The sequence below is a fragment of the Aulonocara sp. 'chitande type north' Nkhata Bay genome, linkage group LG17 (assembly GCF_057382095.1).
Source record: "Aulonocara sp. 'chitande type north' Nkhata Bay isolate Kocher_YH1m ecotype deep benthic linkage group LG17, A_spYH_male_GT1.1, whole genome shotgun sequence".
Classification (NCBI taxonomy): Eukaryota; Metazoa; Chordata; class Actinopteri; order Cichliformes; family Cichlidae; genus Aulonocara; species Aulonocara sp. 'chitande type north' Nkhata Bay.
The window spans coordinates 6,852,330-6,879,538 of NC_141360.1; the positions used below are offsets into that span (position 1 = coordinate 6,852,330).

At 42.0% G+C, this 27,209-nt stretch overlaps 5 protein-coding genes across 5 annotated transcripts; all 5 read left to right on the forward strand.

The window, feature by feature from the left end:
• The first annotated feature begins 117 nt into the window (after nucleotides 1–117).
• Nucleotides 118–2,785, forward strand: LOC147309567 (uncharacterized). Its single transcript, XM_086269006.1, has one exon. It carries the CDS (start codon nucleotides 651–653, stop codon nucleotides 1,581–1,583), a length of 933 nt encoding a protein of 310 aa, XP_086125132.1. The 5' UTR covers nucleotides 118–650; the 3' UTR covers nucleotides 1,584–2,785.
• A 348-nt stretch (nucleotides 2,786–3,133) lies between these two features.
• Nucleotides 3,134–7,316, forward strand: LOC147309568 (uncharacterized). The gene has a single exon (XM_086269713.1). The coding sequence runs from the start codon at nucleotides 5,183–5,185 to the stop codon at nucleotides 6,113–6,115; it is 933 nt and encodes a 310-aa protein (XP_086125839.1). The 5' UTR covers nucleotides 3,134–5,182; the 3' UTR covers nucleotides 6,116–7,316.
• Nucleotides 7,317–9,490: 2,174 nt separating this feature from the next.
• On the forward strand, nucleotides 9,491–11,853 carry LOC147309569 (uncharacterized). The gene has a single exon (XM_086269814.1). It carries the CDS (start codon nucleotides 9,720–9,722, stop codon nucleotides 10,650–10,652), a length of 933 nt encoding a protein of 310 aa, XP_086125940.1. The 5' UTR covers nucleotides 9,491–9,719; the 3' UTR covers nucleotides 10,653–11,853.
• Nucleotides 11,854–13,708: 1,855 nt separating this feature from the next.
• LOC147309570 (uncharacterized) lies at nucleotides 13,709–16,391 on the forward strand. The gene has a single exon (XM_086269731.1). It carries the CDS (start codon nucleotides 14,258–14,260, stop codon nucleotides 15,188–15,190), a length of 933 nt encoding a protein of 310 aa, XP_086125857.1. The 5' UTR covers nucleotides 13,709–14,257; the 3' UTR covers nucleotides 15,191–16,391.
• A 488-nt stretch (nucleotides 16,392–16,879) lies between these two features.
• Nucleotides 16,880–20,409, forward strand: LOC147309571 (uncharacterized). The gene has a single exon (XM_086269766.1). It carries the CDS (start codon nucleotides 18,772–18,774, stop codon nucleotides 19,702–19,704), a length of 933 nt encoding a protein of 310 aa, XP_086125892.1. The 5' UTR covers nucleotides 16,880–18,771; the 3' UTR covers nucleotides 19,705–20,409.
• Nucleotides 20,410–27,209: the final 6,800 nt, after the last annotated feature.

Below are 27,209 nucleotides of genomic sequence, written 5' to 3' on the forward strand. Positions count from 1 at the left end.
TTACAAATGTACAACTTCTATTCGCATTTCAAGTTATGAAAACAATTCCTTAAACATGTTTGTGGCTTTTACAGTAAAAATGACAAGTATTTTCTACTCGGATTTTGAATTTTTTTTGTCTGAATTTAGATCTATTGTGCAAATATAGTATAAATGAAAAATTAACTCAAATTTCAGATATTTGAGGTTGTGCCAAAAAAAAAAAAAAAAGAAGAAGATTTTTTTAAAGGTGAAATATAGAGGTAAAATCAAAAGTAGTCAAAAACGGCCAATTATACTCTGGACCCCAGAGGGTTACTAAATACATTTACATGTCTTGGTGACTGCAGCTGGAACCTTGGCAAAAAGTGTATGTGTGTGTGTGGAATGCTAGCTACCAGCATTCATAATATAATAGTTACAATAGCAACAGTAACCAGGGGGGTGGGGCTTAAATGACAGAACAAAGACAGGCTACCATGATGTCACATGCCAGGCCACCATGATGTCACATGCCAGGCCATAAAAATCTATAAATAGGGGTGCCTCGACACACAGTTGTAGAATTCCCTTGCAGGTGATTTTAAGCTAGCGATTGAATTGTGTTTTCAGATGAAAGCGCTTATAACCTTCTCCCAAAGTAGAGTACTCTTCCTCCACCCAAACCTAAAATGTATATTTCTAAATACAGGGAAGCAATTGTATTAGAAAATAAATATAAAAATGAACACAGGACCATGGTGCCAAGAACAGTTAAGGCCCCATCTCATCGCGAAATGTGCCCACAGAGGCCAGAAGGCGAAAAACCTGAACACACATTCAGGAAAAAACCAGAACACACAGGCATGAAGAAAGTCATGGCTCAACCTGCTTGTGTGGATACACGCAAAGGGGACAAGCAGCTCCTTGAGAAATCTGGACTTGTCCCCTTTTATTTACAGAAAAACGATTACGGAATCGTTCCAGGCTACCTGCGTAGAAGAAAGGCAGAGAAAGAAAAGGCTAAGCAGGACAATGATGCCTGGTTAACAAAACAACAGGAAACAGTTAAACCACTGGCCGAACAGGAGAAACAAAACATTCTCCAGGGCCTAAAGAGGAGGTTTAATGAGCTAAACTTTGAATATCAATCCCTCCCTTTTACTATCTCCCCTTCACAGCACAAAAAATACAATTACAAAATGTTTCTTGAAGAGGCAATGAGTCAAGTTGAAAAAGACATTGCCCTTTTTGAGGAACATAAATACATTTACGTAGGCAGGGAAGATGCATCTGACGAACAACAGTTACAGCGGACTCCACTGCCACCCATTAGACCGAAAAACACAAAGTTGACACCCGCTCCTCAAGTCACACAACCAACGAAAAAGGAAACTTTCTCGACCGACAACCTACCACCTTTTCGTAGGATGTGTGTTCCACCTATATCCAGAAGTGGAAAGCAACCGATTCCCACCCAATCAGTTATAATTCCACAACCTAGTCCTGTCCCTCTGCCACCTATTTGTAAAAAAGCTGAATCTACACCCCGACCACCTGTAAGACCTCCAATGAAACGAGGTGTAACACCCATCCTTCCACCCATTTCCACCAAAAAGCTGTAGTGCTGTACCGTTAGAGTAGTTTTTTAACTACCTAACCCCCAACCGGTCTTGACAGAAGCCGCACCATCTGAGCCTGGTTCTGTCGAAGGTTTCTTCTTTTTAAGACAAAGGAGTTTTTCCTTCCCACCGTCGCCCAGTGCTTGCTCAGATGGGATCATTTGATTGTTTGTTGGGGTTTTCTTAAACATAAATTGGCCTATTGAAAAAATGTAGTGTTTCTTACTACATTTTATTTTCAATAGACCAATTTATGTTCAAAAAAAAAAAATTACAGCAGAAAAGAAAGCATGGGAGACATCTGATGCATTTCATTGCTTTTTAAAAAATAATTTATAATTTATCTGGAACAAATAAAAGAAAGTAAAACTAATCTTTTGTGGATTCTTTTCTTCAATAAGTAGTAGAATAGGCAGTTCTTTATACATAAAGCGTAGTGTTTTGTTAAAAAATAAAGTGGCACAGCGGCACTGTGGTAAAGGCCTGTGTTTTTACCATCAGCGTGACAGCACCGTGCCGCCTTTGCAGTTTTAAGGCCCAGGGAAACAAGCCTGCCAGCGCTCTGTAGCGGCTGTGACCGCTGCCGATAAGGAAAGGCTGCTCTTCATAGAGGACTCAAGCTCGGGGAAACCTTTTCTGGTCGACTCTGGCTCCCAGAAGAGCCTCTGGAACTCTTGTGTCGTCTTTACAATGGTATATTATTTAATCTCAAAAAAAACAAAATTAAAAAAAATTGGAGATTTCCCGTATCACATAACATGTGCAGGTACACTGGTACAGCACATGTGAGCGAAATTCTTATGTGTGTGCAACAGAGGTGTGCAAAATACAATAACATAAGAACAAGCAAAATATACGAATGGGTAAATCTGAGAATTATAAGAATAAATATATGTACAAATATAAGAGTGTATGTTAGGGCTGTTCGATATAACGATATATATCAAATGACGATATAAAAATGTCTATCGTTTCCTATTACGCTATCGTTTGTTTCGCGATGTCGTAAAATAAACTGTTTACAGCAGTATTTTTCATCGTTTTGACGGTCACCTTAGTGGCTATATTAATTTCTTAAAGTTCTCTCTTTCTCTTATATTTAATATAACCACACTATGGGCGGGCAAGTGCCTGTTTTTACGTGTTTTCGTTAGCAACAATGACGGTAAAACCATCGCGTGGTTCCGCTGTACGCTTGTTTGTTTTCCACGTAAACCTTTCACAATAAAGCTCAAGATCCTGTTGAGACTTTTCAAAACAAACTGAATCACATGAGAGAGTATGCAGAGTTTACAGATGAGAAGCAAACAAAGAGCCGTCAGACTCAAACTATATGTATACACCTGCCCGCCTTCGTAAACAACTAAATGCTATGTTGCCCTATCATTTTTTGATTGGTCCACATGGTATATTTTTTCACCAATAGGAAAGGCTGGGGGAGTTGGGAGGGGGACTGAGTGCTTTCTAGTGTTTTTCCTTATAAAAACCGTTTCTTCCCGCAGTAAATATAAACAACGATAGTATTCAGGAAGAAAACCTGCATATATCAGAATCAGAATCAGAATACTTTATTCATCCCGAGGGAAATTAGGGGTTACAGCAGGCAGCACGCTAATGGCGCATGCGCACTCACAAAGGAACCTTCTGACCAACTTTACACAAACATCACATTGGGCAGACATGTCAGAAGGTAGGCTGATAGGAAAAAAACAACGAAAATACACTACATGAGGTAAGAGGAGGAGAAAAAAAAAACTCCACTCAGACTGAGCTCCTAGTGGGAGAACAGTTTGATAAAAGAAAAAACACCTCAGCACAAAAGCACATGACTATCAATACACCATAGAAACACGAGACAAGCAACAGGGGCGGGTAAAGGGTAAGAGAGAGCCGGCGTAGACAGCGCATCCGGTCCTGCAGCATCTGTGCTGGTCCAGTTGACTGCTATCATCCCCGGTAGGGCACAAGCATCGAAGGCGTTGGAAAGGGAGGGGGATGAGTGAGTGCTTATCAGTGTAAGTGTGTGTGTGTGCGTGTCCATAGTTTAGCTGAGACAGTGTCCTTCGGCCTATCAGGCTAAGTAAACAGTCCTCCAGCCAATCCAGGTGTCCTTCATGGGGCGGGAAGAATAGTCATCACACAGTCGTTATCAGGGAGTTGTTTTGGTGGGCTCCAGCCTTGGGCCTGCAGCTGGGGCCGTGGTGTCCAAATGTTGAATATTGTTGATTTCTCCTTTGTGAGCAGCTCGAATTCTAGCACTCCGAGGCTGGTCTCTCGATCTCCCGTTGAAGAGCTGCGAGCCTCCCCATGATGGTATCAAACTTCTGTTCCGTGGTGTTGTCAGTCTTTTGATTCTGAGACCTCACAACTGCAGTGATCCGTTCCGCGATGTTTTCCAACTGTCGCTCAAGGGTCTCATTTTGAGCAGGCCTCTCTCTGATGTTTCCCCTCATACGCTCAATGGTGTTGTTTTGAGCCTTCACAGCAGCTGTAAGCGTCTCCAAGGTGTTGACCATATTACGTTCGTTGTGAGAGGTCGCACCTCGTCCCGTCGCTTCGAATCCAGCGGGCAGCCTTGTGGGGGTTTGAACAGCCGGTTCCGCTTTCTTATTTCTCTGATAAACCAGGGCTAAGCCAACGCCGATCAGCATGAACCCTGTTATCATGGTTCCGAATAGGTAGATATCTTCAGCGTCCTCGATCGACAGTCCCGCCAGGCACACGGTCCTCCAGTTCTCCACCCGTCCATCGTGTAACCGGCAGGGAAAGTCCCTCCAGGGCACTCAGGCTCTCCCGAGCCCCGACTTCTCGTTAAGGGTGTCAATAGCACTCAGAGACCAGTTGATCAAATCCATAATTCTCTTTTAGGTTTAGAGAACGACAGTATTATACTGAACATAAAGTTGTTTGCAAAACTTGTGCATAATTTTTACAAATGTACAACTTCTATTCGCATTTCAAGTTATGAAAACAATTCCTTAAACATGTTTGTGGCTTTTACAGTAAAAATGACAAGTATTTTCTACTCGGATTTTGAATTTTTTTTGTCTGAATTTAGATCTATTGTGCAAATATAGTATAAATGAAAAATTAACTCAAATTTCAGATATTTGAGGTTGTGCCAAAAAAAAAAAAAAAAGAAGAAGATTTTTTTAAAGGTGAAATATAGAGGTAAAATCAAAAGTAGTCAAAAACGGCCAATTATACTCTGGACCCCAGAGGGTTACTAAATACATTTACATGTCTTGGTGACTGCAGCTGGAACCTTGGCAAAAAGTGTATGTGTGTGTGTGGAATGCTAGCTACCAGCATTCATAATATAATAGTTACAATAGCAACAGTAACCAGGGGGGTGGGGCTTAAATGACAGAACAAAGACAGGCTACCATGATGTCACATGCCAGGCCACCATGATGTCACATGCCAGGCCACCATGATGTCACATGCCAGGCCATAAAAATCTATAAATAGGGGTGCCTCGACACACAGTTGTAGAATTCCCTTGCAGGTGATTTTAAGCTAGCGATTGAATTGTGTTTTCAGATGAAAGCGCTTATAACCTTCTCCCAAAGTAGAGTACTCTTCCTCCACCCAAACCTAAAATGTATATTTCTAAATACAGGGAAGCAATTGTATTAGAAAATAAATATAAAAATGAACACAGGACCATGGTGCCAAGAACAGTTAAGGCCCCATCTCATCGCGAAATGTGCCCACAGAGGCCAGAAGGCGAAAAACCTGAACACACATTCAGGAAAAAACCAGAACACACAGGCATGAAGAAAGTCATGGCTCAACCTGCTTGTGTGGATACACGCAAAGGGGACAAGCAGCTCCTTGAGAAATCTGGACTTGTCCCCTTTTATTTACAGAAAAACGATTACGGAATCGTTCCAGGCTACCTGCGTAGAAGAAAGGCAGAGAAAGAAAAGGCTAAGCAGGACAATGATGCCTGGTTAACAAAACAACAGGAAACAGTTAAACCACTGGCCGAACAGGAGAAACAAAACATTCTCCAGGGCCTAAAGAGGAGGTTTAATGAGCTAAACTTTGAATATCAATCCCTCCCTTTTACTATCTCCCCTTCACAGCACAAAAAATACAATTACAAAATGTTTCTTGAAGAGGCAATGAGTCAAGTTGAAAAAGACATTGCCCTTTTTGAGGAACATAAATACATTTACGTAGGCAGGGAAGATGCATCTGACGAACAACAGTTACAGCGGACTCCACTGCCACCCATTAGACCGAAAAACACAAAGTTGACACCCGCTCCTCAAGTCACACAACCAACGAAAAAGGAAACTTTCTCGACCGACAACCTACCACCTTTTCGTAGGATGTGTGTTCCACCTATATCCAGAAGTGGAAAGCAACCGATTCCCACCCAATCAGTTATAATTCCACGACCTAGTCCTGTCCCTCTGCCACCTATTTGTAAAAAAGCTGAATCTACACCCCGACCACCTGTAAGACCTCCAATGAAACGAGGTGTAACACCCATCCTTCCACCCATTTCCACCAAAAAGCTGTAGTGCTGTACCGTTAGAGTAGTTTTTTAACTACCCAACCCCCAACCGGTCTTGACAGAAGCCGCACCATCTGAGCCTGGTTCTGTCGAAGGTTTCTTCTTTTTAAGACAAAGGAGTTTTTCCTTCCCACCGTCGCCCAGTGCTTGCTCAGATGGGATCATTTGATTGTTTGTTGGGGTTTTCTTAAACATAAATTGGCCTATTGAAAAAATGTAGTGTTTCTTACTACATTTTATTTTCAATAGACCAATTTATGTTCAAAAAAAAAAATTACAGCAGAAAAGAAAGCATGGGAGACATCTGATGCATTTCATTGCTTTTTAAAAAATAATTTATAATTTATCTGGAACAAATAAAAGAAAGTAAAACTAATCTTTTGTGGATTCTTTTCTTCAATAAGTAGTAGAATAGGCAGTTCTTTATACATAAAGCGTAGTGTTTTGTTAAAAAATAAAGTGGCACAGCGGCACTGTGGTAAAGGCCTGTGTTTTTACCATCAGCGTGACAGCACCGTGCCGCCTTTGCAGTTTTAAGGCCCAGGGAAACAAGCCTGCCAGCGCTCTGTAGCGGCTGTGACCGCTGCCGATAAGGAAAGGCTGCTCTTCATAGAGGACTCAAGCTCGGGGAAACGTTTTCTGGTCGACTCTGGCTCCCAGAAGAGCCTCTGGAACTCTTGTGTCGTCTTTACAATGGTATATTATTTAATCTCAAAAAAAACAAAATTAAAAAAAATTGGAGATTTCCCGTATCACATAACATGTGCAGGTACACTGGTACAGCACATGTGAGCGAAATTCTTATGTGTGTGCAACAGAGGTGTGCAAAATACAATAACATAAGAACAAGCAAAATATACGAATGGGTAAATCTGAGAATTATAAGAATAAATATATGTACAAATATAAGAGTGTATGTTAGGGCTGTTCGATATAACGATATATATCAAATGACGATATAAAAATGTCTATCGTTTCCTATTACGCTATCGTTTGTTTCGCGATGTCGTAAAATAAACTGTTTACAGCAGTATTTTTCATCGTTTTGACGGTCACCTTAGTGGCTATATTAATTTCTTAAAGTTCTCTCTTTCTCTTATATTTAATATAACCACACTATGGGCGGGCAAGTGCCTGTTTTTACGTGTTTTCGTTAGCAACAATGACGGTAAAACCATCGCGTGGTTCCGCTGTACGCTTGTTTGTTTTCCACGTAAACCTTTCACAATAAAGCTCAAGATCCTGTTGAGACTTTTCAAAACAAACTGAATCACATGAGAGAGTATGCAGAGTTTACAGATGAGAAGCAAACAAAGAGCCGTCAGACTCAAACTATATGTATACACCTGCCCGCCTTCGTAAACAACTAAATGCTATGTTGCCCTATCATTTTTTGATTGGTCCACATGGTATATTTTTTCACCAATAGGAAAGGCTGGGGGAGTTGGGAGGGGGACTGAGTGCTTTCTAGTGTTTTTCCTTATAAAAACCGTTTCTTCCCGCAGTAAATATAAACAACGATAGTATTCAGGAAGAAAACCTGCATATATCAGAATCAGAATCAGAATCAGAATACTTTATTCATCCCGAGGGAAATTAGGGGTTACAGCAGGCAGCACGCTAATGGCGCATGCGCACTCACAAAGGAACCTTCTGACCAACTTTACACAAACATCACATTGGGCAGACATGTCAGAAGGTAGGCTGATAGGAAAAAAACAACGAAAATACACTACATGAGGTAAGAGGAGGAGAAAAAAAAAAACTCCACTCAGACTGAGCTCCTAGTGGGAGAACAGTTTGATAAAAGAAAAAACACCTCAGCACAAAAGCACATGACTATCAATACACCATAGAAACACGAGACAAGCAACAGGGGCGGGTAAAGGGTAAGAGAGAGCCGGCGTAGACAGCGCATCCGGTCCTGCAGCATCTGTGCTGGTCCAGTTGACTGCTATCATCCCCGGTAGGGCACAAGCATCGAAGGCGTTGGAAAGGGAGGGGGATGAGTGAGTGCTTATCAGTGTAAGTGTGTGTGTGTGCGTGTCCATAGTTTAGCTGAGACAGTGTCCTTCGGCCTATCAGGCTAAGTAAACAGTCCTCCAGCCAATCCAGGTGTCCTTCATGGGGCGGGAAGAATAGTCATCACACAGTCGTTATCAGGGAGTTGTTTTGGTGGGCTCCAGCCTTGGGCCTGCAGCTGGGGCCGTGGTGTCCAAATGTTGAATATTGTTGATTTCTCCTTTGTGAGCAGCTCGAATTCTAGCACTCCGAGGCTGGTCTCTCGATCTCCCGTTGAAGAGCTGCGAGCCTCCCCATGATGGTATCAAACTTCTGTTCCGTGGTGTTGTCAGTCTTTTGATTCTGAGACCTCACAACTGCAGTGATCCGTTCCGCGATGTTTTCCAACTGTCGCTCAAGGGTCTCATTTTGAGCAGGCCTCTCTCTGATGTTTCCCCTCATACGCTCAATGGTGTTGTTTTGAGCCTTCACAGCAGCTGTAAGCGTCTCCAAGGTGTTGACCATATTACGTTCGTTGTGAGAGGTCGCACCTCGTCCCGTCGCTTCGAATCCAGCGGGCAGCCTTGTGGGGGTTTGAACAGCCGGTTCCGCTTTCTTATTTCTCTGATAAACCAGGGCAAAGCCAACGCCGATCAGCATGAACCCTGTTATCATGGTTCCGAATAGGTAGATATCTTCAGCGTCCTCGATCGACAGTCCCGCCAGGCACACGGTCCTCCAGTTCTCCACCCGTCCATCGTGTAACCGGCAGGGAAAGTCCCTCCAGGGTACTCAGGCTCTCCCGAGCCCCGACTTCTCGTTAAGGGTGTCAATAGCACTCAGAGACCAGTTGATCAAATCCATAATTCTCTTTTAGGTTTAGAGAACGACAGTATTATACTGAACATAAAGTTGTTTGCAAAACTTGTGCATAATTTTTACAAATGTACAACTTCTATTCGCATTTCAAGTTATGAAAACAATTCCTTAAACATGTTTGTGGCTTTTACAGTAAAAATGACAAGTATTTTCTACTCGGATTTTGAAATTTTTTTTGTCTGAATTTAGATCTATTGTGCAAATATAGTATAAATGAAAAATTAACTCAAATTTCAGATATTTGAGGTTGTGCCAAAAAAAAAAAAAAAGAAGAAGATTTTTTTAAAGGTGAAATATAGAGGTAAAATCAAAAGTAGTCAAAAACGGCCAATTATACTCTGGACCCCAGAGGGTTACTAAATACATTTACATGTCTTGGTGACTGCAGCTGGAACCTTGGCAAAAAGTGTATGTGTGTGTGTGGAATGCTAGCTACCAGCATTCATAATATAATAGTTACAATAGCAACAGTAACCAGGGGGTGGGGCTTAAATGACAGAACAAAGACAGGCTACCATGATGTCACATGCCAGGCCACCATGATGTCACATGCCAGGCCACCATGATGTCACATGCCAGGCCATAAAAATCTATAAATAGGGGTGCCTCGACACACAGTTGTAGAATTCCCTTGCAGGTGATTTTAAGCTAGCGATTGAATTGTGTTTTCAGATGAAAGCGCTTATAACCTTCTCCCAAAGTAGAGTACTCTTCCTCCACCCAAACCTAAAATGTATATTTCTAAATACAGGGAAGCAATTGTATTAGAAAATAAATATAAAAATGAACACAGGACCATGGTGCCAAGAACAGTTAAGGCCCCATCTCATCGCGAAATGTGCCCACAGAGGCCAGAAGGCGAAAAACCTGAACACACATTCAGGAAAAAACCAGAACACACAGGCATGAAGAAAGTCATGGCTCAACCTGCTTGTGTGGATACACGCAAAGGGGACAAGCAGCTCCTTGAGAAATCTGGACTTGTCCCCTTTTATTTACAGAAAAACGATTACGGAATCGTTCCAGGCTACCTGCGTAGAAGAAAGGCAGAGAAAGAAAAGGCTAAGCAGGACAATGATGCCTGGTTAACAAAACAACAGGAAACAGTTAAACCACTGGCCGAACAGGAGAAACAAAACATTCTCCAGGGCCTAAAGAGGAGGTTTAATGAGCTAAACTTTGAATATCAATCCCTCCCTTTTACTATCTCCCCTTCACAGCACAAAAAATACAATTACAAAATGTTTCTTGAAGAGGCAATGAGTCAAGTTGAAAAAGACATTGCCCTTTTTGAGGAACATAAATACATTTACGTAGGCAGGGAAGATGCATCTGACGAACAACAGTTACAGCGGACTCCACTGCCACCCATTAGACCGAAAAACACAAAGTTGACACCCGCTCCTCAAGTCACACAACCAACGAAAAAGGAAACTTTCTCGACCGACAACCTACCACCTTTTCGTAGGATGTGTGTTCCACCTATATCCAGAAGTGGAAAGCAACCGATTCCCACCCAACTAGGTATAATTCCACGACCTAGTCCTGTCCCTCTGCCACCTATTTGTAAAAAAGCTGAATCTACACCCCGACCACCTGTAAGACCTCCAATGAAACGAGGTGTAACACCCATCCTTCCACCCATTTCCACCAAAAAGCTGTAGTGCTGTACCGTTAGAGTAGTTTTTTAACTACCTAACCCCCAACCGGTCTTGACAGAAGCCGCACCATCTGAGCCTGGTTCTGTCGAAGGTTTCTTCTTTTTAAGACAAAGGAGTTTTTCCTTCCCACCGTCGCCCAGTGCTTGCTCAGATGGGATCATTTGATTGTTTGTTGGGGTTTTCTTAAACATAAATTGGCCTATTGAAAAAATGTAGTGTTTCTTACTACATTTTATTTTCAATAGACCAATTTATGTTCAAAAAAAAAAATTACAGCAGAAAAGAAAGCATGGGAGACATCTGATGCATTTCATTGCTTTTTAAAAAATAATTTATAATTTATCTGGAACAAATAAAAGAAAGTAAAACTAATCTTTTGTGGATTCTTTTCTTCAATAAGTAGTAGAATAGGCAGTTCTTTATACATAAAGCGTAGTGTTTTGTTAAAAAATAAAGTGGCACAGCGGCACTGTGGTAAAGGCCTGTGTTTTTACCATCAGCGTGACAGCACCGTGCCGCCTTTGCAGTTTTAAGGCCCAGGGAAACAAGCCTGCCAGCGCTCTGTAGCGGCTGTGACCGCTGCCGATAAGGAAAGGCTGCTCTTCATAGAGGACTCAAGCTCGGGGAAACCTTTTCTGGTCGACTCTGGCTCCCAGAAGAGCCTCTGGAACTCTTGTGTCGTCTTTACAATGGTATATTATTTAATCTCAAAAAAAACAAAATTAAAAAAAATTGGAGATTTCCCGTATCACATAACATGTGCAGGTACACTGGTACAGCACATGTGAGCGAAATTCTTATGTGTGTGCAACAGAGGTGTGCAAAATACAATAACATAAGAACAAGCAAAATATAAGAATGGGTAAATCTGAGAATTATAAGAATAAATATATGTACAAATATAAGAGTGTATGTTAGGGCTGTTCGATATAACGATATATATCAAATGACGATATAAAAATGTCTATCGTTTCCTATTACGCTATCGTTTGTTTCGCGATGTCGTAAAATAAACTGTTTACAGCAGTATTTTTCATCGTTTTGACGGTCACCTTAGTGGCTATATTAATTTCTTAAAGTTCTCTCTTTCTCTTATATTTAATATAACCACACTATGGGCGGGCAAGTGCCTGTTTTTACGTGTTTTCGTTAGCAACAATGACGGTAAAACCATCGCGTGGTTCCGCTGTACGCTTGTTTGTTTTCCACGTAAACCTTTCACAATAAAGCTCAAGATCCTGTTGAGACTTTTCAAAACAAACTGAATCACATGAGAGAGTATGCAGAGTTTACAGATGAGAAGCAAACAAAGAGCCGTCAGACTCAAACTATATGTATACACCTGCCCGCCTTCGTAAACAACTAAATGCTATGTTGCCCTATCATTTTTTGATTGGTCCACATGGTATATTTTTTCACCAATAGGAAAGGCTGGGGGAGTTGGGAGGGGGACTGAGTGCTTTCTAGTGTTTTTCCTTATAAAAACCGTTTCTTCCCGCAGTAAATATAAACAACGATAGTATTCAGGAAGAAAACCTGCATATATCAGAATCAGAATCAGAATCAGAATACTTTATTCATCCCGAGGGAAATTAGGGGTTACAGCAGGCAGCACGCTAATGGCGCATGCGCACTCACAAAGGAACCTTCTGACCAACTTTACACAAACATCACATTGGGCAGACATGTCAGAAGGTAGGCTGATAGGAAAAAAACAACGAAAATACACTACATGAGGTAAGAGGAGGAGAAAAAAAAAAACTCCACTCAGACTGAGCTCCTAGTGGGAGAACAGTTTGATAAAAGAAAAAACACCTCAGCACAAAAGCACATGACTATCAATACACCATAGAAACACGAGACAAGCAACAGGGGCGGGTAAAGGGTAAGAGAGAGCCGGCGTAGACAGCGCATCCGGTCCTGCAGCATCTGTGCTGGTCCAGTTGACTGCTATCATCCCCGGTAGGGCACAAGCATCGAAGGCGTTGGAAAGGGAGGGGGATGAGTGAGTGCTTATCAGTGTAAGTGTGTGTGTGTGCGTGTCCATAGTTTAGCTGAGACAGTGTCCTTCGGCCTATCAGGCTAAGTAAACAGTCCTCCAGCCAATCCAGGTGTCCTTCATGGGGCGGGAAGAATAGTCATCACACAGTCGTTATCAGGGAGTTGTTTTGGTGGGCTCCAGCCTTGGGCCTGCAGCTGGGGCCGTGGTGTCCAAATGTTGAATATTGTTGATTTCTCCTTTGTGAGCAGCTCGAATTCTAGCACTCCGAGGCTGGTCTCTCGATCTCCCGTTGAAGAGCTGCGAGCCTCCCCATGATGGTATCAAACTTCTGTTCCGTGGTGTTGTCAGTCTTTTGATTCTGAGACCTCACAACTGCAGTGATCCGTTCCGCGATGTTTTCCAACTGTCGCTCAAGGGTCTCATTTTGAGCAGGCCTCTCTCTGATGTTTCCCCTCATACGCTCAATGGTGTTGTTTTGAGCCTTCACAGCAGCTGTAAGCGTCTCCAAGGTGTTGACCATATTACGTTCGTTGTGAGAGGTCGCACCTCGTCCCGTCGCTTCGAATCCAGCGGGCAGCCTTGTGGGGGTTTGAACAGCCGGTTCCGCTTTCTTATTTCTCTGATAAACCAGGGCTAAGCCAACGCCGATCAGCATGAACCCTGTTATCATGGTTCCGAATAGGTAGATATCTTCAGCGTCCTCGATCGACAGTCCCGCCAGGCACACGGTCCTCCAGTTCTCCACCCGTCCATCGTGTAACCGGCAGGGAAAGTCCCTCCAGGGCACTCAGGCTCTCCCGAGCCCCGACTTCTCGTTAAGGGTGTCAATAGCACTCAGAGACCAGTTGATCAAATCCATAATTCTCTTTTAGGTTTAGAGAACGACAGTATTATACTGAACATAAAGTTGTTTGCAAAACTTGTGCATAATTTTTACAAATGTACAACTTCTATTCGCATTTCAAGTTATGAAAACAATTCCTTAAACATGTTTGTGGCTTTTACAGTAAAAATGACAAGTATTTTCTACTCGGATTTTGAAATTTTTTTTGTCTGAATTTAGATCTATTGTGCAAATATAGTATAAATGAAAAATTAACTCAAATTTCAGATATTTGAGGTTGTGCCAAAAAAAAAAAAAAAGAAGAAGATTTTTTTAAAGGTGAAATATAGAGGTAAAATCAAAAGTAGTCAAAAACGGCCAATTATACTCTGGACCCCAGAGGGTTACTAAATACATTTACATGTCTTGGTGACTGCAGCTGGAACCTTGGCAAAAAGTGTATGTGTGTGTGTGGAATGCTAGCTACCAGCATTCATAATATAATAGTTACAATAGCAACAGTAACCAGGGGGGTGGGGCTTAAATGACAGAACAAAGACAGGCTACCATGATGTCACATGCCAGGCCACCATGATGTCACATGCCAGGCCACCATGATGTCACATGCCAGGCCATAAAAATCTATAAATAGGGGTGCCTCGACACACAGTTGTAGAATTCCCTTGCAGGTGATTTTAAGCTAGCGATTGAATTGTGTTTTCAGATGAAAGCGCTTATAACCTTCTCCCAAAGTAGAGTACTCTTCCTCCACCCAAACCTAAAATGTATATTTCTAAATACAGGGAAGCAATTGTATTAGAAAATAAATATAAAAATGAACACAGGACCATGGTGCCAAGAACAGTTAAGGCCCCATCTCATCGCGAAATGTGCCCACAGAGGCCAGAAGGCGAAAAACCTGAACACACATTCAGGAAAAAACCAGAACACACAGGCATGAAGAAAGTCATGGCTCAACCTGCTTGTGTGGATACACGCAAAGGGGACAAGCAGCTCCTTGAGAAATCTGGACTTGTCCCCTTTTATTTACAGAAAAACGATTACGGAATCGTTCCAGGCTACCTGCGTAGAAGAAAGGCAGAGAAAGAAAAGGCTAAGCAGGACAATGATGCCTGGTTAACAAAACAACAGGAAACAGTTAAACCACTGGCCGAACAGGAGAAACAAAACATTCTCCAGGGCCTAAAGAGGAGGTTTAATGAGCTAAACTTTGAATATCAATCCCTCCCTTTTACTATCTCCCCTTCACAGCACAAAAAATACAATTACAAAATGTTTCTTGAAGAGGCAATGAGTCAAGTTGAAAAAGACATTGCCCTTTTTGAGGAACATAAATACATTTACGTAGGCAGGGAAGATGCATCTGACGAACAACAGTTACAGCGGACTCCACTGCCACCCATTAGACCGAAAAACACAAAGTTGACACCCGCTCCTCAAGTCACACAACCAACGAAAAAGGAAACTTTCTCGACCGACAACCTACCACCTTTTCGTAGGATGTGTGTTCCACCTATATCCAGAAGTGGAAAGCAACCGATTCCCACCCAATCAGTTATAATTCCACAACCTAGTCCTGTCCCTCTGCCACCTATTTGTAAAAAAGCTGAATCTACACCCCGACCACCTGTAAGACCTCCAATGAAACGAGGTGTAACACCCATCCTTCCACCCATTTCCACCAAAAAGCTGTAGTGCTGTACCGTTAGAGTAGTTTTTTAACTACCTAACCCCCAACCGGTCTTGACAGAAGCCGCACCATCTGAGCCTGGTTCTGTCGAAGGTTTCTTCTTTTTAAGACAAAGGAGTTTTTCCTTCCCACCGTCGCCCAGTGCTTGCTCAGATGGGATCATTTGATTGTTTGTTGGGGTTTTCTTAAACATAAATTGGCCTATTGAAAAAATGTAGTGTTTCTTACTACATTTTATTTTCAATAGACCAATTTATGTTCAAAAAAAAAAATTACAGCAGAAAAGAAAGCATGGGAGACATCTGATGCATTTCATTGCTTTTTAAAAAATAATTTATAATTTATCTGGAACAAATAAAAGAAAGTAAAACTAATCTTTTGTGGATTCTTTTCTTCAATAAGTAGTAGAATAGGCAGTTCTTTATACATAAAGCGTAGTGTTTTGTTAAAAAATAAAGTGGCACAGCGGCACTGTGGTAAAGGCCTGTGTTTTTACCATCAGCGTGACAGCACCGTGCCGCCTTTGCAGTTTTAAGGCCCAGGGAAACAAGCCTGCCAGCGCTCTGTAGCGGCTGTGACCGCTGCCGATAAGGAAAGGCTGCTCTTCATAGAGGACTCAAGCTCGGGGAAACGTTTTCTGGTCGACTCTGGCTCCCAGAAGAGCCTCTGGAACTCTTGTGTCGTCTTTACAATGGTATATTATTTAATCTCAAAAAAAACAAAATTAAAAAAAATTGGAGATTTCCCGTATCACATAACATGTGCAGGTACACTGGTACAGCACATGTGAGCGAAATTCTTATGTGTGTGCAACAGAGGTGTGCAAAATACAATAACATAAGAACAAGCAAAATATACGAATGGGTAAATCTGAGAATTATAAGAATAAATATATGTACAAATATAAGAGTGTATGTTAGGGCTGTTCGATATAACGATATATATCAAATGACGATATAAAAATGTCTATCGTTTCCTATTACGCTATCGTTTGTTTCGCGATGTCGTAAAATAAACTGTTTACAGCAGTATTTTTCATCGTTTTGACGGTCACCTTAGTGGCTATATTAATTTCTTAAAGTTCTCTCTTTCTCTTATATTTAATATAACCACACTATGGGCGGGCAAGTGCCTGTTTTTACGTGTTTTCGTTAGCAACAATGACGGTAAAACCATCGCGTGGTTCCGCTGTACGCTTGTTTGTTTTCCACGTAAACCTTTCACAATAAAGCTCAAGATCCTGTTGAGACTTTTCAAAACAAACTGAATCACATGAGAGAGTATGCAGAGTTTACAGATGAGAAGCAAACAAAGAGCCGTCAGACTCAAACTATATGTATACACCTGCCCGCCTTCGTAAACAACTAAATGCTATGTTGCCCTATCATTTTTTGATTGGTCCACATGGTATATTTTTTCACCAATAGGAAAGGCTGGGGGAGTTGGGAGGGGGACTGAGTGCTTTCTAGTGTTTTTCCTTATAAAAACCGTTTCTTCCCGCAGTAAATATAAACAACGATAGTATTCAGGAAGAAAACCTGCATATATCAGAATCAGAATACTTTATTCATCCCGAGGGAAATTAGGGGTTACAGCAGGCAGCACGCTAATGGCGCATGCGCACTCACAAAGGAACCTTCTGACCAACTTTACACAAACATCACATTGGGCAGACATGTCAGATAGGAAAAAAACAACGAAAATACACTACATGAGGTAAGAGGAGGAGAAAAAAAAAACTCCACTCAGACTGAGCTCCTAGTGGGAGAACAGTTTGATAAAAGAAAAAACACCTCAGCACAAAAGCACATGACTATCAATACACCATAGAAACACGAGACAAGCAACAGGGGCGGGTAAAGGGTAAGAGAGAGCCGGCGTAGACAGCGCATCCGGTCCTGCAGCATCTGTGCTGGTCCAGTTGACTGCTATCATCCCCGGTAGGGCACAAGCATCGAAGGCGTTGGAAAGGGAGGGGGATGAGTGAGTGCTTATCAGTGTAAGTGTGTGTGTGTGCGTGTCCATAGTTTAGCTGAGACAGTGTCCTTCGGCCTATCAGGCTAAGTAAACAGTCCTCCAGCCAATCCAGGTGTCCTTCATGGGGCGGGAAGAATAGTCATCACACAGTCGTTATCAGGGAGTTGTTTTGGTGGGCTCCAGCCTTGGGCCTGCAGCTGGGGCCGTGGTGTCCAAATGTTGAATATTGTTGATTTCTCCTTTGTGAGCAGCTCGAATTCTAGCACTCCGAGGCTGGTCTCTCGATCTCCCGTTGAAGAGCTGCGAGCCTCCCCATGATGGTATCAAACTTCTGTTCCGTGGTGTTGTCAGTCTTTTGATTCTGAGACCTCACAACTGCAGTGATCCGTTCCGCGATGTTTTCCAACTGTCGCTCAAGGGTCTCATTTTGAGCAGGCCTCTCTCTGATGTTTCCCCTCATACGCTCAATGGTGTTGTTTTGAGCCTTCACAGCAGCTGTAAGCGTCTCCAAGGTGTTGACCATATTACGTTCGTTGTGAGAGGTCGCACCTCGTCCCGTCGCTTCGAATCCAGCGGGCAGCCTTGTGGGGGTTTGAACAGCCGGTTCCGCTTTCTTATTTCTCTGATAAACCAGGGCTAAGCCAACGCCGATCAGCATGAACCCTGTTATCATGGTTCCGAATAGGTAGATATCTTCAGCGTCCTCGATCGACAGTCCCGCCAGGCACACGGTCCTCCAGTTCTCCACCCGTCCATCGTGTAACCGGCAGGGAAAGTCCCTCCAGGGCACTCAGGCTCTCCCGAGCCCCGACTTCTCGTTAAGGGTGTCAATAGCACTCAGAGACCAGTTGATCAAATCCATAATTCTCTTTTAGGTTTAGAGAACGACAGTATTATACTGAACATAAAGTTGTTTGCAAAACTTGTGCATAATTTTTACAAATGTACAACTTCTATTCGCATTTCAAGTTATGAAAACAATTCCTTAAACATGTTTGTGGCTTTTACAGTAAAAATGACAAGTATTTTCTACTCGGATTTTGAATTTTTTTTGTCTGAATTTAGATCTATTGTGCAAATATAGTATAAATGAAAAATTAACTCAAATTTCAGATATTTGAGGTTGTGCCAAAAAAAAAAAAAAAAGAAGAAGATTTTTTTAAAGGTGAAATATAGAGGTAAAATCAAAAGTAGTCAAAAACGGCCAATTATACTCTGGACCCCAGAGGGTTACTAAATACATTTACATGTCTTGGTGACTGCAGCTGGAACCTTGGCAAAAAGTGTATGTGTGTGTGTGGAATGCTAGCTACCAGCATTCATAATATAATAGTTACAATAGCAACAGTAACCAGGGGGGTGGGGCTTAAATGACAGAACAAAGACAGGCTACCATGATGTCACATGCCAGGCCACCATGATGTCACATGCCAGGCCACCATGATGTCACATGCCAGGCCATAAAAATCTATAAATAGGGGTGCCTCGACACACAGTTGTAGAATTCCCTTGCAGGTGATTTTAAGCTAGCGATTGAATTGTGTTTTCAGATGAAAGCGCTTATAACCTTCTCCCAAAGTAGAGTACTCTTCCTCCACCCAAACCTAAAATGTATATTTCTAAATACAGGGAAGCAATTGTATTAGAAAATAAATATAAAAATGAACACAGGACCATGGTGCCAAGAACAGTTAAGGCCCCATCTCATCGCGAAATGTGCCCACAGAGGCCAGAAGGCGAAAAACCTGAACACACATTCAGGAAAAAACCAGAACACACAGGCATGAAGAAAGTCATGGCTCAACCTGCTTGTGTGGATACACGCAAAGGGGACAAGCAGCTCCTTGAGAAATCTGGACTTGTCCCCTTTTATTTACAGAAAAACGATTACGGAATCGTTCCAGGCTACCTGCGTAGAAGAAAGGCAGAGAAAGAAAAGGCTAAGCAGGACAATGATGCCTGGTTAACAAAACAACAGGAAACAGTTAAACCACTGGCCGAACAGGAGAAACAAAACATTCTCCAGGGCCTAAAGAGGAGGTTTAATGAGCTAAACTTTGAATATCAATCCCTCCCTTTTACTATCTCCCCTTCACAGCACAAAAAATACAATTACAAAATGTTTCTTGAAGAGGCAATGAGTCAAGTTGAAAAAGACATTGCCCTTTTTGAGGAACATAAATACATTTACGTAGGCAGGGAAGATGCATCTGACGAACAACAGTTACAGCGGACTCCACTGCCACCCATTAGACCGAAAAACACAAAGTTGACACCCGCTCCTCAAGTCACACAACCAACGAAAAAGGAAACTTTCTCGACCGACAACCTACCACCTTTTCGTAGGATGTGTGTTCCACCTATATCCAGAAGTGGAAAGCAACCGATTCCCACCCAATCAGTTATAATTCCACAACCTAGTCCTGTCCCTCTGCCACCTATTTGTAAAAAAGCTGAATCTACACCCCGACCACCTGTAAGACCTCCAATGAAACGAGGTGTAACACCCATCCTTCCACCCATTTCCACCAAAAAGCTGTAGTGCTGTACCGTTAGAGTAGTTTTTTAACTACCTAACCCCCAACCGGTCTTGACAGAAGCCGCACCATCTGAGCCTGGTTCTGTCGAAGGTTTCTTCTTTTTAAGACAAAGGAGTTTTTCCTTCCCACCGTCGCCCAGTGCTTGCTCAGATGGGATCATTTGATTGTTTGTTGGGGTTTTCTTAAACATAAATTGGCCTATTGAAAAAATGTAGTGTTTCTTACTACATTTTATTTTCAATAGACCAATTTATGTTCAAAAAAAAAAATTACAGCAGAAAAGAAAGCATGGGAGACATCTGATGCATTTCATTGCTTTTTAAAAAATAATTTATAATTTATCTGGAACAAATAAAAGAAAGTAAAACTAATCTTTTGTGGATTCTTTTCTTCAATAAGTAGTAGAATAGGCAGTTCTTTATACATAAAGCGTAGTGTTTTGTTAAAAAATAAAGTGGCACAGCGGCACTGTGGTAAAGGCCTGTGTTTTTACCATCAGCGTGACAGCACCGTGCCGCCTTTGCAGTTTTAAGGCCCAGGGAAACAAGCCTGCCAGCGCTCTGTAGCGGCTGTGACCGCTGCCGATAAGGAAAGGCTGCTCTTCATAGAGGACTCAAGCTCGGGGAAACCTTTTCTGGTCGACTCTGGCTCCCAGAAGAGCCTCTGGAACTCTTGTGTCGTCTTTACAATGGTATATTATTTAATCTCAAAAAAAATTTAAAAATTTAAAAAATTGGAGATTTCCCGTATCACATAACATGTGCAGGTACACTGGTACAGCACATGTGAGCGAAATTCTTATGTGTGTGCAACAGAGGTGTGCAAAATACAATAAGAGGAGGAAGAGGAGAAGTCTATCTTATGGCCAACCTCTGACTGTATCTTGGTCACATTACCCAGCAAAACCCAGTATGCAGGTTCACCTGTAACAGTCCTTGTGCCACAGATCAACACTGTTGCTTCTACATTAAACAGAAGAGCAGTGACGTGGGTGCAGGTCTCCGTGACTCCGGCCTTACAGCTGGAGTGGGCGGCTTCAACCTTCCCTGTGATGCTCACAGTGACCCATGGCTGCAATGCTGGTTCATTCAGTCTTTGAGAGTGCAGGACCTGAAACACACACACAAAGTTCTTGTCTTTAAATGAACTATGAGCCAAGGCTGACATAAATGTTTTATCTACTTAATCATTAATGTAACAGTGTTTAGAAAGTTAGCACATACATGTAATTTTTCATTTCTTTATGTGTCCATCTATAGAACGCTGCATGTTATATTCTAAATCTGCCTGTTCTGTCAGAAACCTGCCTGCAGAAAATGAACCTAAAGGATGTAATCACTTTCAAGATGGAGAAAGCATAAAGTGACAATTATGAATCACTTAATATGATAAGGAGATTCTGCAGGTCATTAATCAATGTATAAAATTAAAATAAAATGCATTTTTAGTGACACAAGATACAAATATGGAAGCAAGATGTATAATCGCTCAGTTTGGGGAAATTGTGGGTAGCCTGCAAGAGCCTCAACTTCTCCATACCCACAATGTGCAACAAATGGGCACAGCTGATCTTCAACAGTGGAACATCGGCCAGTTACTTCCAACTTTAACGCAGCTTGTAGTCTTGGAGAGCAGCACACCAAAACTGCATGCACAACTTCTGCTAACAGTGGAAACGGATTAAGAAATCCATGCAAACAGATTCATAAACCGAAAGAATATTATTTTACAGGATTAATGATCATATCAGCCGCTGGCTGATCACAAACCCTGAGGGTGTATCCACAGTATTTCTGATTTCGCGCCATTACCCCGATTCATAGCGGAAGCCGGTTTTTTACTTCCGCTTGCGCTGTTGTTGACAGTTGCGGGGTTACACCTTCACTGTTGATAAAGATTTCTCTCACTGCAGTTTGTTTTACCTGGAGTAAATGGCAACACATCGAAGGTGGATACACAGTAAAGATGTTTTAAAAAGCAGCGAGGACAGTTCAGTTGCAGTGCCTCACCCGTCACTTCTCACGGAGTGGGTAGATGACATGAAACTATGGCCCGATGTTAGCTACATCGACATTATTAATTACCTTGTATTTTCCGAAGGCGTTGATGGCGAGGAATTACGTAATTACAAGAGCACCGAGGCGTATAATTACCTGCACAGCAACAAAATTGATAAAGTACTGCTCAACAAACAAGGCGACTTTATTTTTCTTAAAGCAGCTGTAGAGCCGAGCCAGAGTATTAATCAAGCGAAACACTTAGCATGGGCAATGCTAAGAGAAAGTGGAGTAGTGGAGACAGTCGGCTGTTCCTGTATCGCCGGATTAGGGAGATCATGTAGCCATGCGGCTGCTATTCTGTGGAAGGTATATCACTTATCTGGATATCACAATGTTTAAATCACTGAAACAGAAACACTGGACTGGTCAAAGGCTGTGATTAAGGAGTCACGCTACTGCCATCTAGCCAAGCATTACGTGGAGCACTGTTTACATGTGAAAGCCACTCGTTAACTTTGTGTGGGCTGTATGCTGTACAATCACATGAAGATAAAATATAAAAAAAATAAAAGACTGAACATTAAGGTCAAATTTACAAGACAAGAAAAACTATAGTTATAAGAAGTGACACAGAGTAGTATAATACATGTTTGTTTATATATATGTATATTTGTACACACACACACTACTTTGAAAAAAATTAGACTGTGGATGTATATTTCTGCATCAAAAAGTAACTGACTATTAATATGAAATGGATAATATGGGTGACTTTGCCAGTGTTTATATCTGTTTTGGATATGATTCAGGTGTATTGACCCAGGGTCATATCTATAACATGCAGGACACCAACCGTGTACTGCTTTTGTTAGTGTAAACTTCCTCATTATGTTAAATCTTGAGTATTGACAGTGAGAAAAAACTATTAATGTTTGTTACAGGTGCAGAATGCTGCGATCAGTGGAAAGACAGGGCTTGCGTGTACAGACGAGCAGCGCAGGTGGAATGCAGGGACAGCAAAGAACCTTGAACCTAAACGTCTAAGCCAGATAAACTTCAGACATCACAGGGCAGAGCAGCAGTACGATGTGAACTCCCGGACTGCAGTGACACAATCTCTCCCTAACACACCATATCACCTTACACATCAAGACTTTATTGACAGTGTTAGCAAAGCACCAGTGAAGCCACTTTTCCTCCTCAAGAACACATTAATTGGAAAGTGTTACAATGCCTCGCCATCTGCAGGTCCTCACCGCAACAGTAAAGTTGATGAGCAATTTTTTCAGCCACACCAAGCACACAGTTACAAACTAAGCTGTAATCCATGCAGGGCATTCTACCAGGCATACATTCAAGTTTCTGAAGAGCAAGCAGAACAATTACAAGAAGAAACAAAAGAGCAAAGTGCATCTGATTTGTGGCACAACTGCAGGAAAATCAGACTTACAGCAAGCTCTGCTAAAAAAGTTCCAGTACGTGCCACCACAAAAAATGACAAATTTTTATCTGAGCACATGTACCCTTCCTTTCGTGGGAATTATGAAACAAACTATGGTAAAGAAAATGAAGTTAAAGCTTGTCATCAGCTGAAAGAACAGGGTATGAACATCCTTCACATGGGTAGTGTTATCAGCATCCAGGAGCCATGGCTCTCTGCGAGTCCTGACGGGGTCATTGACTCAGATGTGCTTCTAGAAATAAAATGTCCTGTGCAGACTTATCCTTCACTCACGGAGCAGCTTACCCAGAAATGCAGCGATATCAAACTGGTAGATGGAGAACTGCAGCTGCAGAAAACTGGCAGCAGAGGCTATTACATGCAAGTGCAACTTACAATGTTTTGCACAGGGCTCAAGACTGCCACACTTGTGATCTGGACACCTACTGAGCATGTTTCATTTACAGTGCAATATGATGAAGCATTTGTAAAGGAACAAGTAAAACGCTTGAGAGGGTTTTACTTCTCATATTTCTTACCTCGACTTGTAGAGGAGTATGCAGCAGGACGGTTTCAGTTAAATGAGAGATACTTGAAGATAATGGGCAAGCTTTAATACATGTTACAACTATAAATGGGACAGTCAGACACCAACATGTCTGCAGAGTTTGGTCTCTGTCTTGTGAATGAAAGGAGACATTCAATATGAAATCTGTTAAATATTTCAATACAACTAAAATGTACGTAGTTGTAACATATGGTGGGAAATGAATGACAAACTGACAACATTAAATGTTGTGAATAGTTCTGTATTTCTGTAATCTTCCAACACAAAAAAATGTCAAGAATGCACAACTAATTATTGTAGATTTGAGAAAAACATTTTTTTTTCATTTAAGAAATTTATCACATTGTGGTTGAATAAAAAAGTAATAATTGTTCAATTGATTGATTGCAATTGTTTTATATATACACATACATACATACATACATACGCACACACACACTGTATCACATAACCTTTCATCTAGAACACAAGATAAAAAAGTGAGACCTGGAATTATTTACTCTCTACATATATGTACATCAAATTTTAAAATAATTACATTACACTACGCAACTTTATGTCCTGAGTAACCATCTTAATATCCCCGAGTCCACAATTGTTCATAACATACACAATTATTGTGTATCACGAATGAGATCCTCTCTTAAGTTCACTAGAGCAGCACATATTCTCAGTATCTTGTCTACTTTAGGAGCCATGCTTATAGGAACAATTTGTGAAAGTATTTTGTAGACTTTCAAGCGTCTGATTGCTCTTTCAACATGGATTCTTACATTTGCAATCCGACGTGTGTATGTTACCTGTTCCTCAGTTAGCTGTCTACGTTTTTTTGTGAAAGCGGGTATTACTAATCTAACTTTTCTCTCAAAGAGTAAGTCTTTAATTGTAAAACCTCTATCTGCCATGACTTCATCACCAGGTTTTAGGTATGTTAATATTCCAGAGTCCATTGTGATAAATTTGTCACTACATCGGCCGCCATATGCCGCAGACACAAACATGATTAGTCCACATGGTGCAACAGCAACCAAATATTTGACTGTGTTGTGTGAATAATAATGGCTGTATGATTCCCCTCTTGAGCCCAGATTTCTGGGTTTCTGTAAAAGGGTCTCACTGCAGTCTATAATGCATGTACTATTTGGAAAGTTCTTCTTGAAGGCTTCAGGCATAGTTGCTTGAATAGTTTCTTTTGGCAGCCATGGAATTAATGGTCGGAGAACTTCCTCCAGCTTGACTAACCAGTGTGAGATGATCTTGCTGGCCATGCTTTGTGATATATGAAACTGGCGGCTTAGGTAACCTATTACACGGTTACTCTTTAATTTCATAAGTGTCATGAGGACTTGATCTCGGACAGGCATGGTAAATTCATTGTTGTCATATCCTTCCAGTGTCGACACAAGTGTGTTAAATGTTTCTAAGGCTATCCCAGTGTACAGCAAAGCGTCTGCATCATTTTGAAGAATGAAATATGCAACTTCATCACACTGAGTCATCTTATCCTGCACATCTTTTCTGCGAGACCTGTTGCAGTATTGATGGTCTTGTTGCGAAGGATCCTCCCACTGTGTGTGGACTGAGTGCAGATGTGGCTCAGGGGGTTGTGTGGAGATGCTGGCCTGGTCTAATTCCACTGAACGTAACACTGTGGAGTCTGAATAAGACAAAAATATGATCAGATGTACAGTCTGTCATGGCAGCCTACGTACGCTCTTACAGAAACCTGTGGATACGAGAAGCAGAAGAAGCAGAGGGAATATCCCGTTTAAGTTTAGATAGTATTTGTAAAGATATTGACCATATCCTTTTCTGAAAGTGTGGATATAATGGATGGGGTAAGGTACTGACATGCTACAACTTTATAGTTGTTAAATTCTGGCTACAAGTATACATACCCATCTTGTACATGTTTTTTTTTAGTTTTTTTTAATTATTATTATTATTGTTATTATTATTATTATTATTATCCTACCCAATTATGTGTTTCTTTTAATCAGAGTATGCTGTTTTAATGACTTTACAATATCATTTACATTGTGTTCCTTACATTTTCCCTAATTGTATGTTATATTAATCCTATATTTCCATCCATCCATCTTCATCCGCTTTATCCGAGGCCGGGTCGCGGGGGCAGCAGCCTAAGCAAAGAGGCCCAGACCTCCCTCTCCCCAGCCACCTCCTCCAGCTTATCCGGGGGAATACCAAGGCGTTCCCAGGCCAGCCGAGAGATATAATCTCTCCAGCGTGTCCTGGGTCTGCCCCGGGGCCTCCTCCCGGTGGGACATGCCTGGAACACCTCACCCAGGAGGCGCCCAGGGGGCATCCTTGTCAGATGCCCGAACCACCTCAGCTGGCTCCTTTCGATGTGGAGCAGCAGCTGCTCTACTCTGAGCCCCTCCCGGATGGCCGAACTTCTCACCCTATCTGTAAGGGAGAGGCCAGCCACCCTTTGGAGGAAGCTAATTTCTGCCGCTTGTATCCGCGATCTCGTTCTTTCGGTCACTACCCACAGCTCGTGGCCATAGGTGAGGGTAGGGACGTAGATCGACCGGTAAATTGAGAGCTTCGCTTTTACACTCTGCTCCCTCTTCACCACGACGGACCGGTGCAGCGTCCGCATTACTGCAGCTGCAGCCCCAATCCGTCTGTCGATCTCCGGCTCCCTTCTCCCATCACTCGCGAACAAGACCCCGAGATACTTGAACTCCTCCACTTGGGGCAGGAACTCATCCCCGACTCATCCTATATTTCCGTTTTTATATTTCTAATGTTTGCCTTGTTTTCTTCACTGTCTAGTCTGCCTCTGTCTTGCCTGTATGGATGCATTTACACCGAAATGTCCCCAACAAAGGATGTTTTAATTCACCACTATTCCAGTGAAACACGAGTCTCCCATCTTCCTGCTACCAGTCTGGAGTTTTTGTTCACCAAAGCACACACCAACTTCATACTGACGGACAGATCACTGCCCTTTTGCCGCCTTGTCTGACCGTGTTTTGTGGCTGTGGTTCACTTCACCTCACTCTTCCCCATTCTTGTCATTAAATCAGGCTGTTCTGCAACCATGGCAGCCATTCACTCTATGGCTTTATTCATGGTGTATTTTACCCCTTCACCAAAGGCCGTTCTCGTTTCAAACATTATATTTGCAGTGTTCGTCTATCTATCAATATCTGCGGAGTATTTTTTTTAACGAGTATCCTATTTTCTAAAGCACAGCATGTAAAGGGTAGCTCGGTTAGCAGGATGCTAGCATGTAGCGCTTAGTGAGACACGCCTCAGACGAGTTGAGCAAAGACCCCGTCTGTGTACTTTATACGTGAGCAACGGATTTAAATAAAATTAAGGTTTCAAAAGACAAACTTGAAGATAAAAAAATATATATACTCACCGGAGAGCCGCCAGGGTTTGCCGCTGCCATCTTGGCGCTCCTAAATTCAAAACTGCCTCTGCAGTCAGGCAGGGGAGGCGTGGAAATTGTCTTTGAGTTAGTCA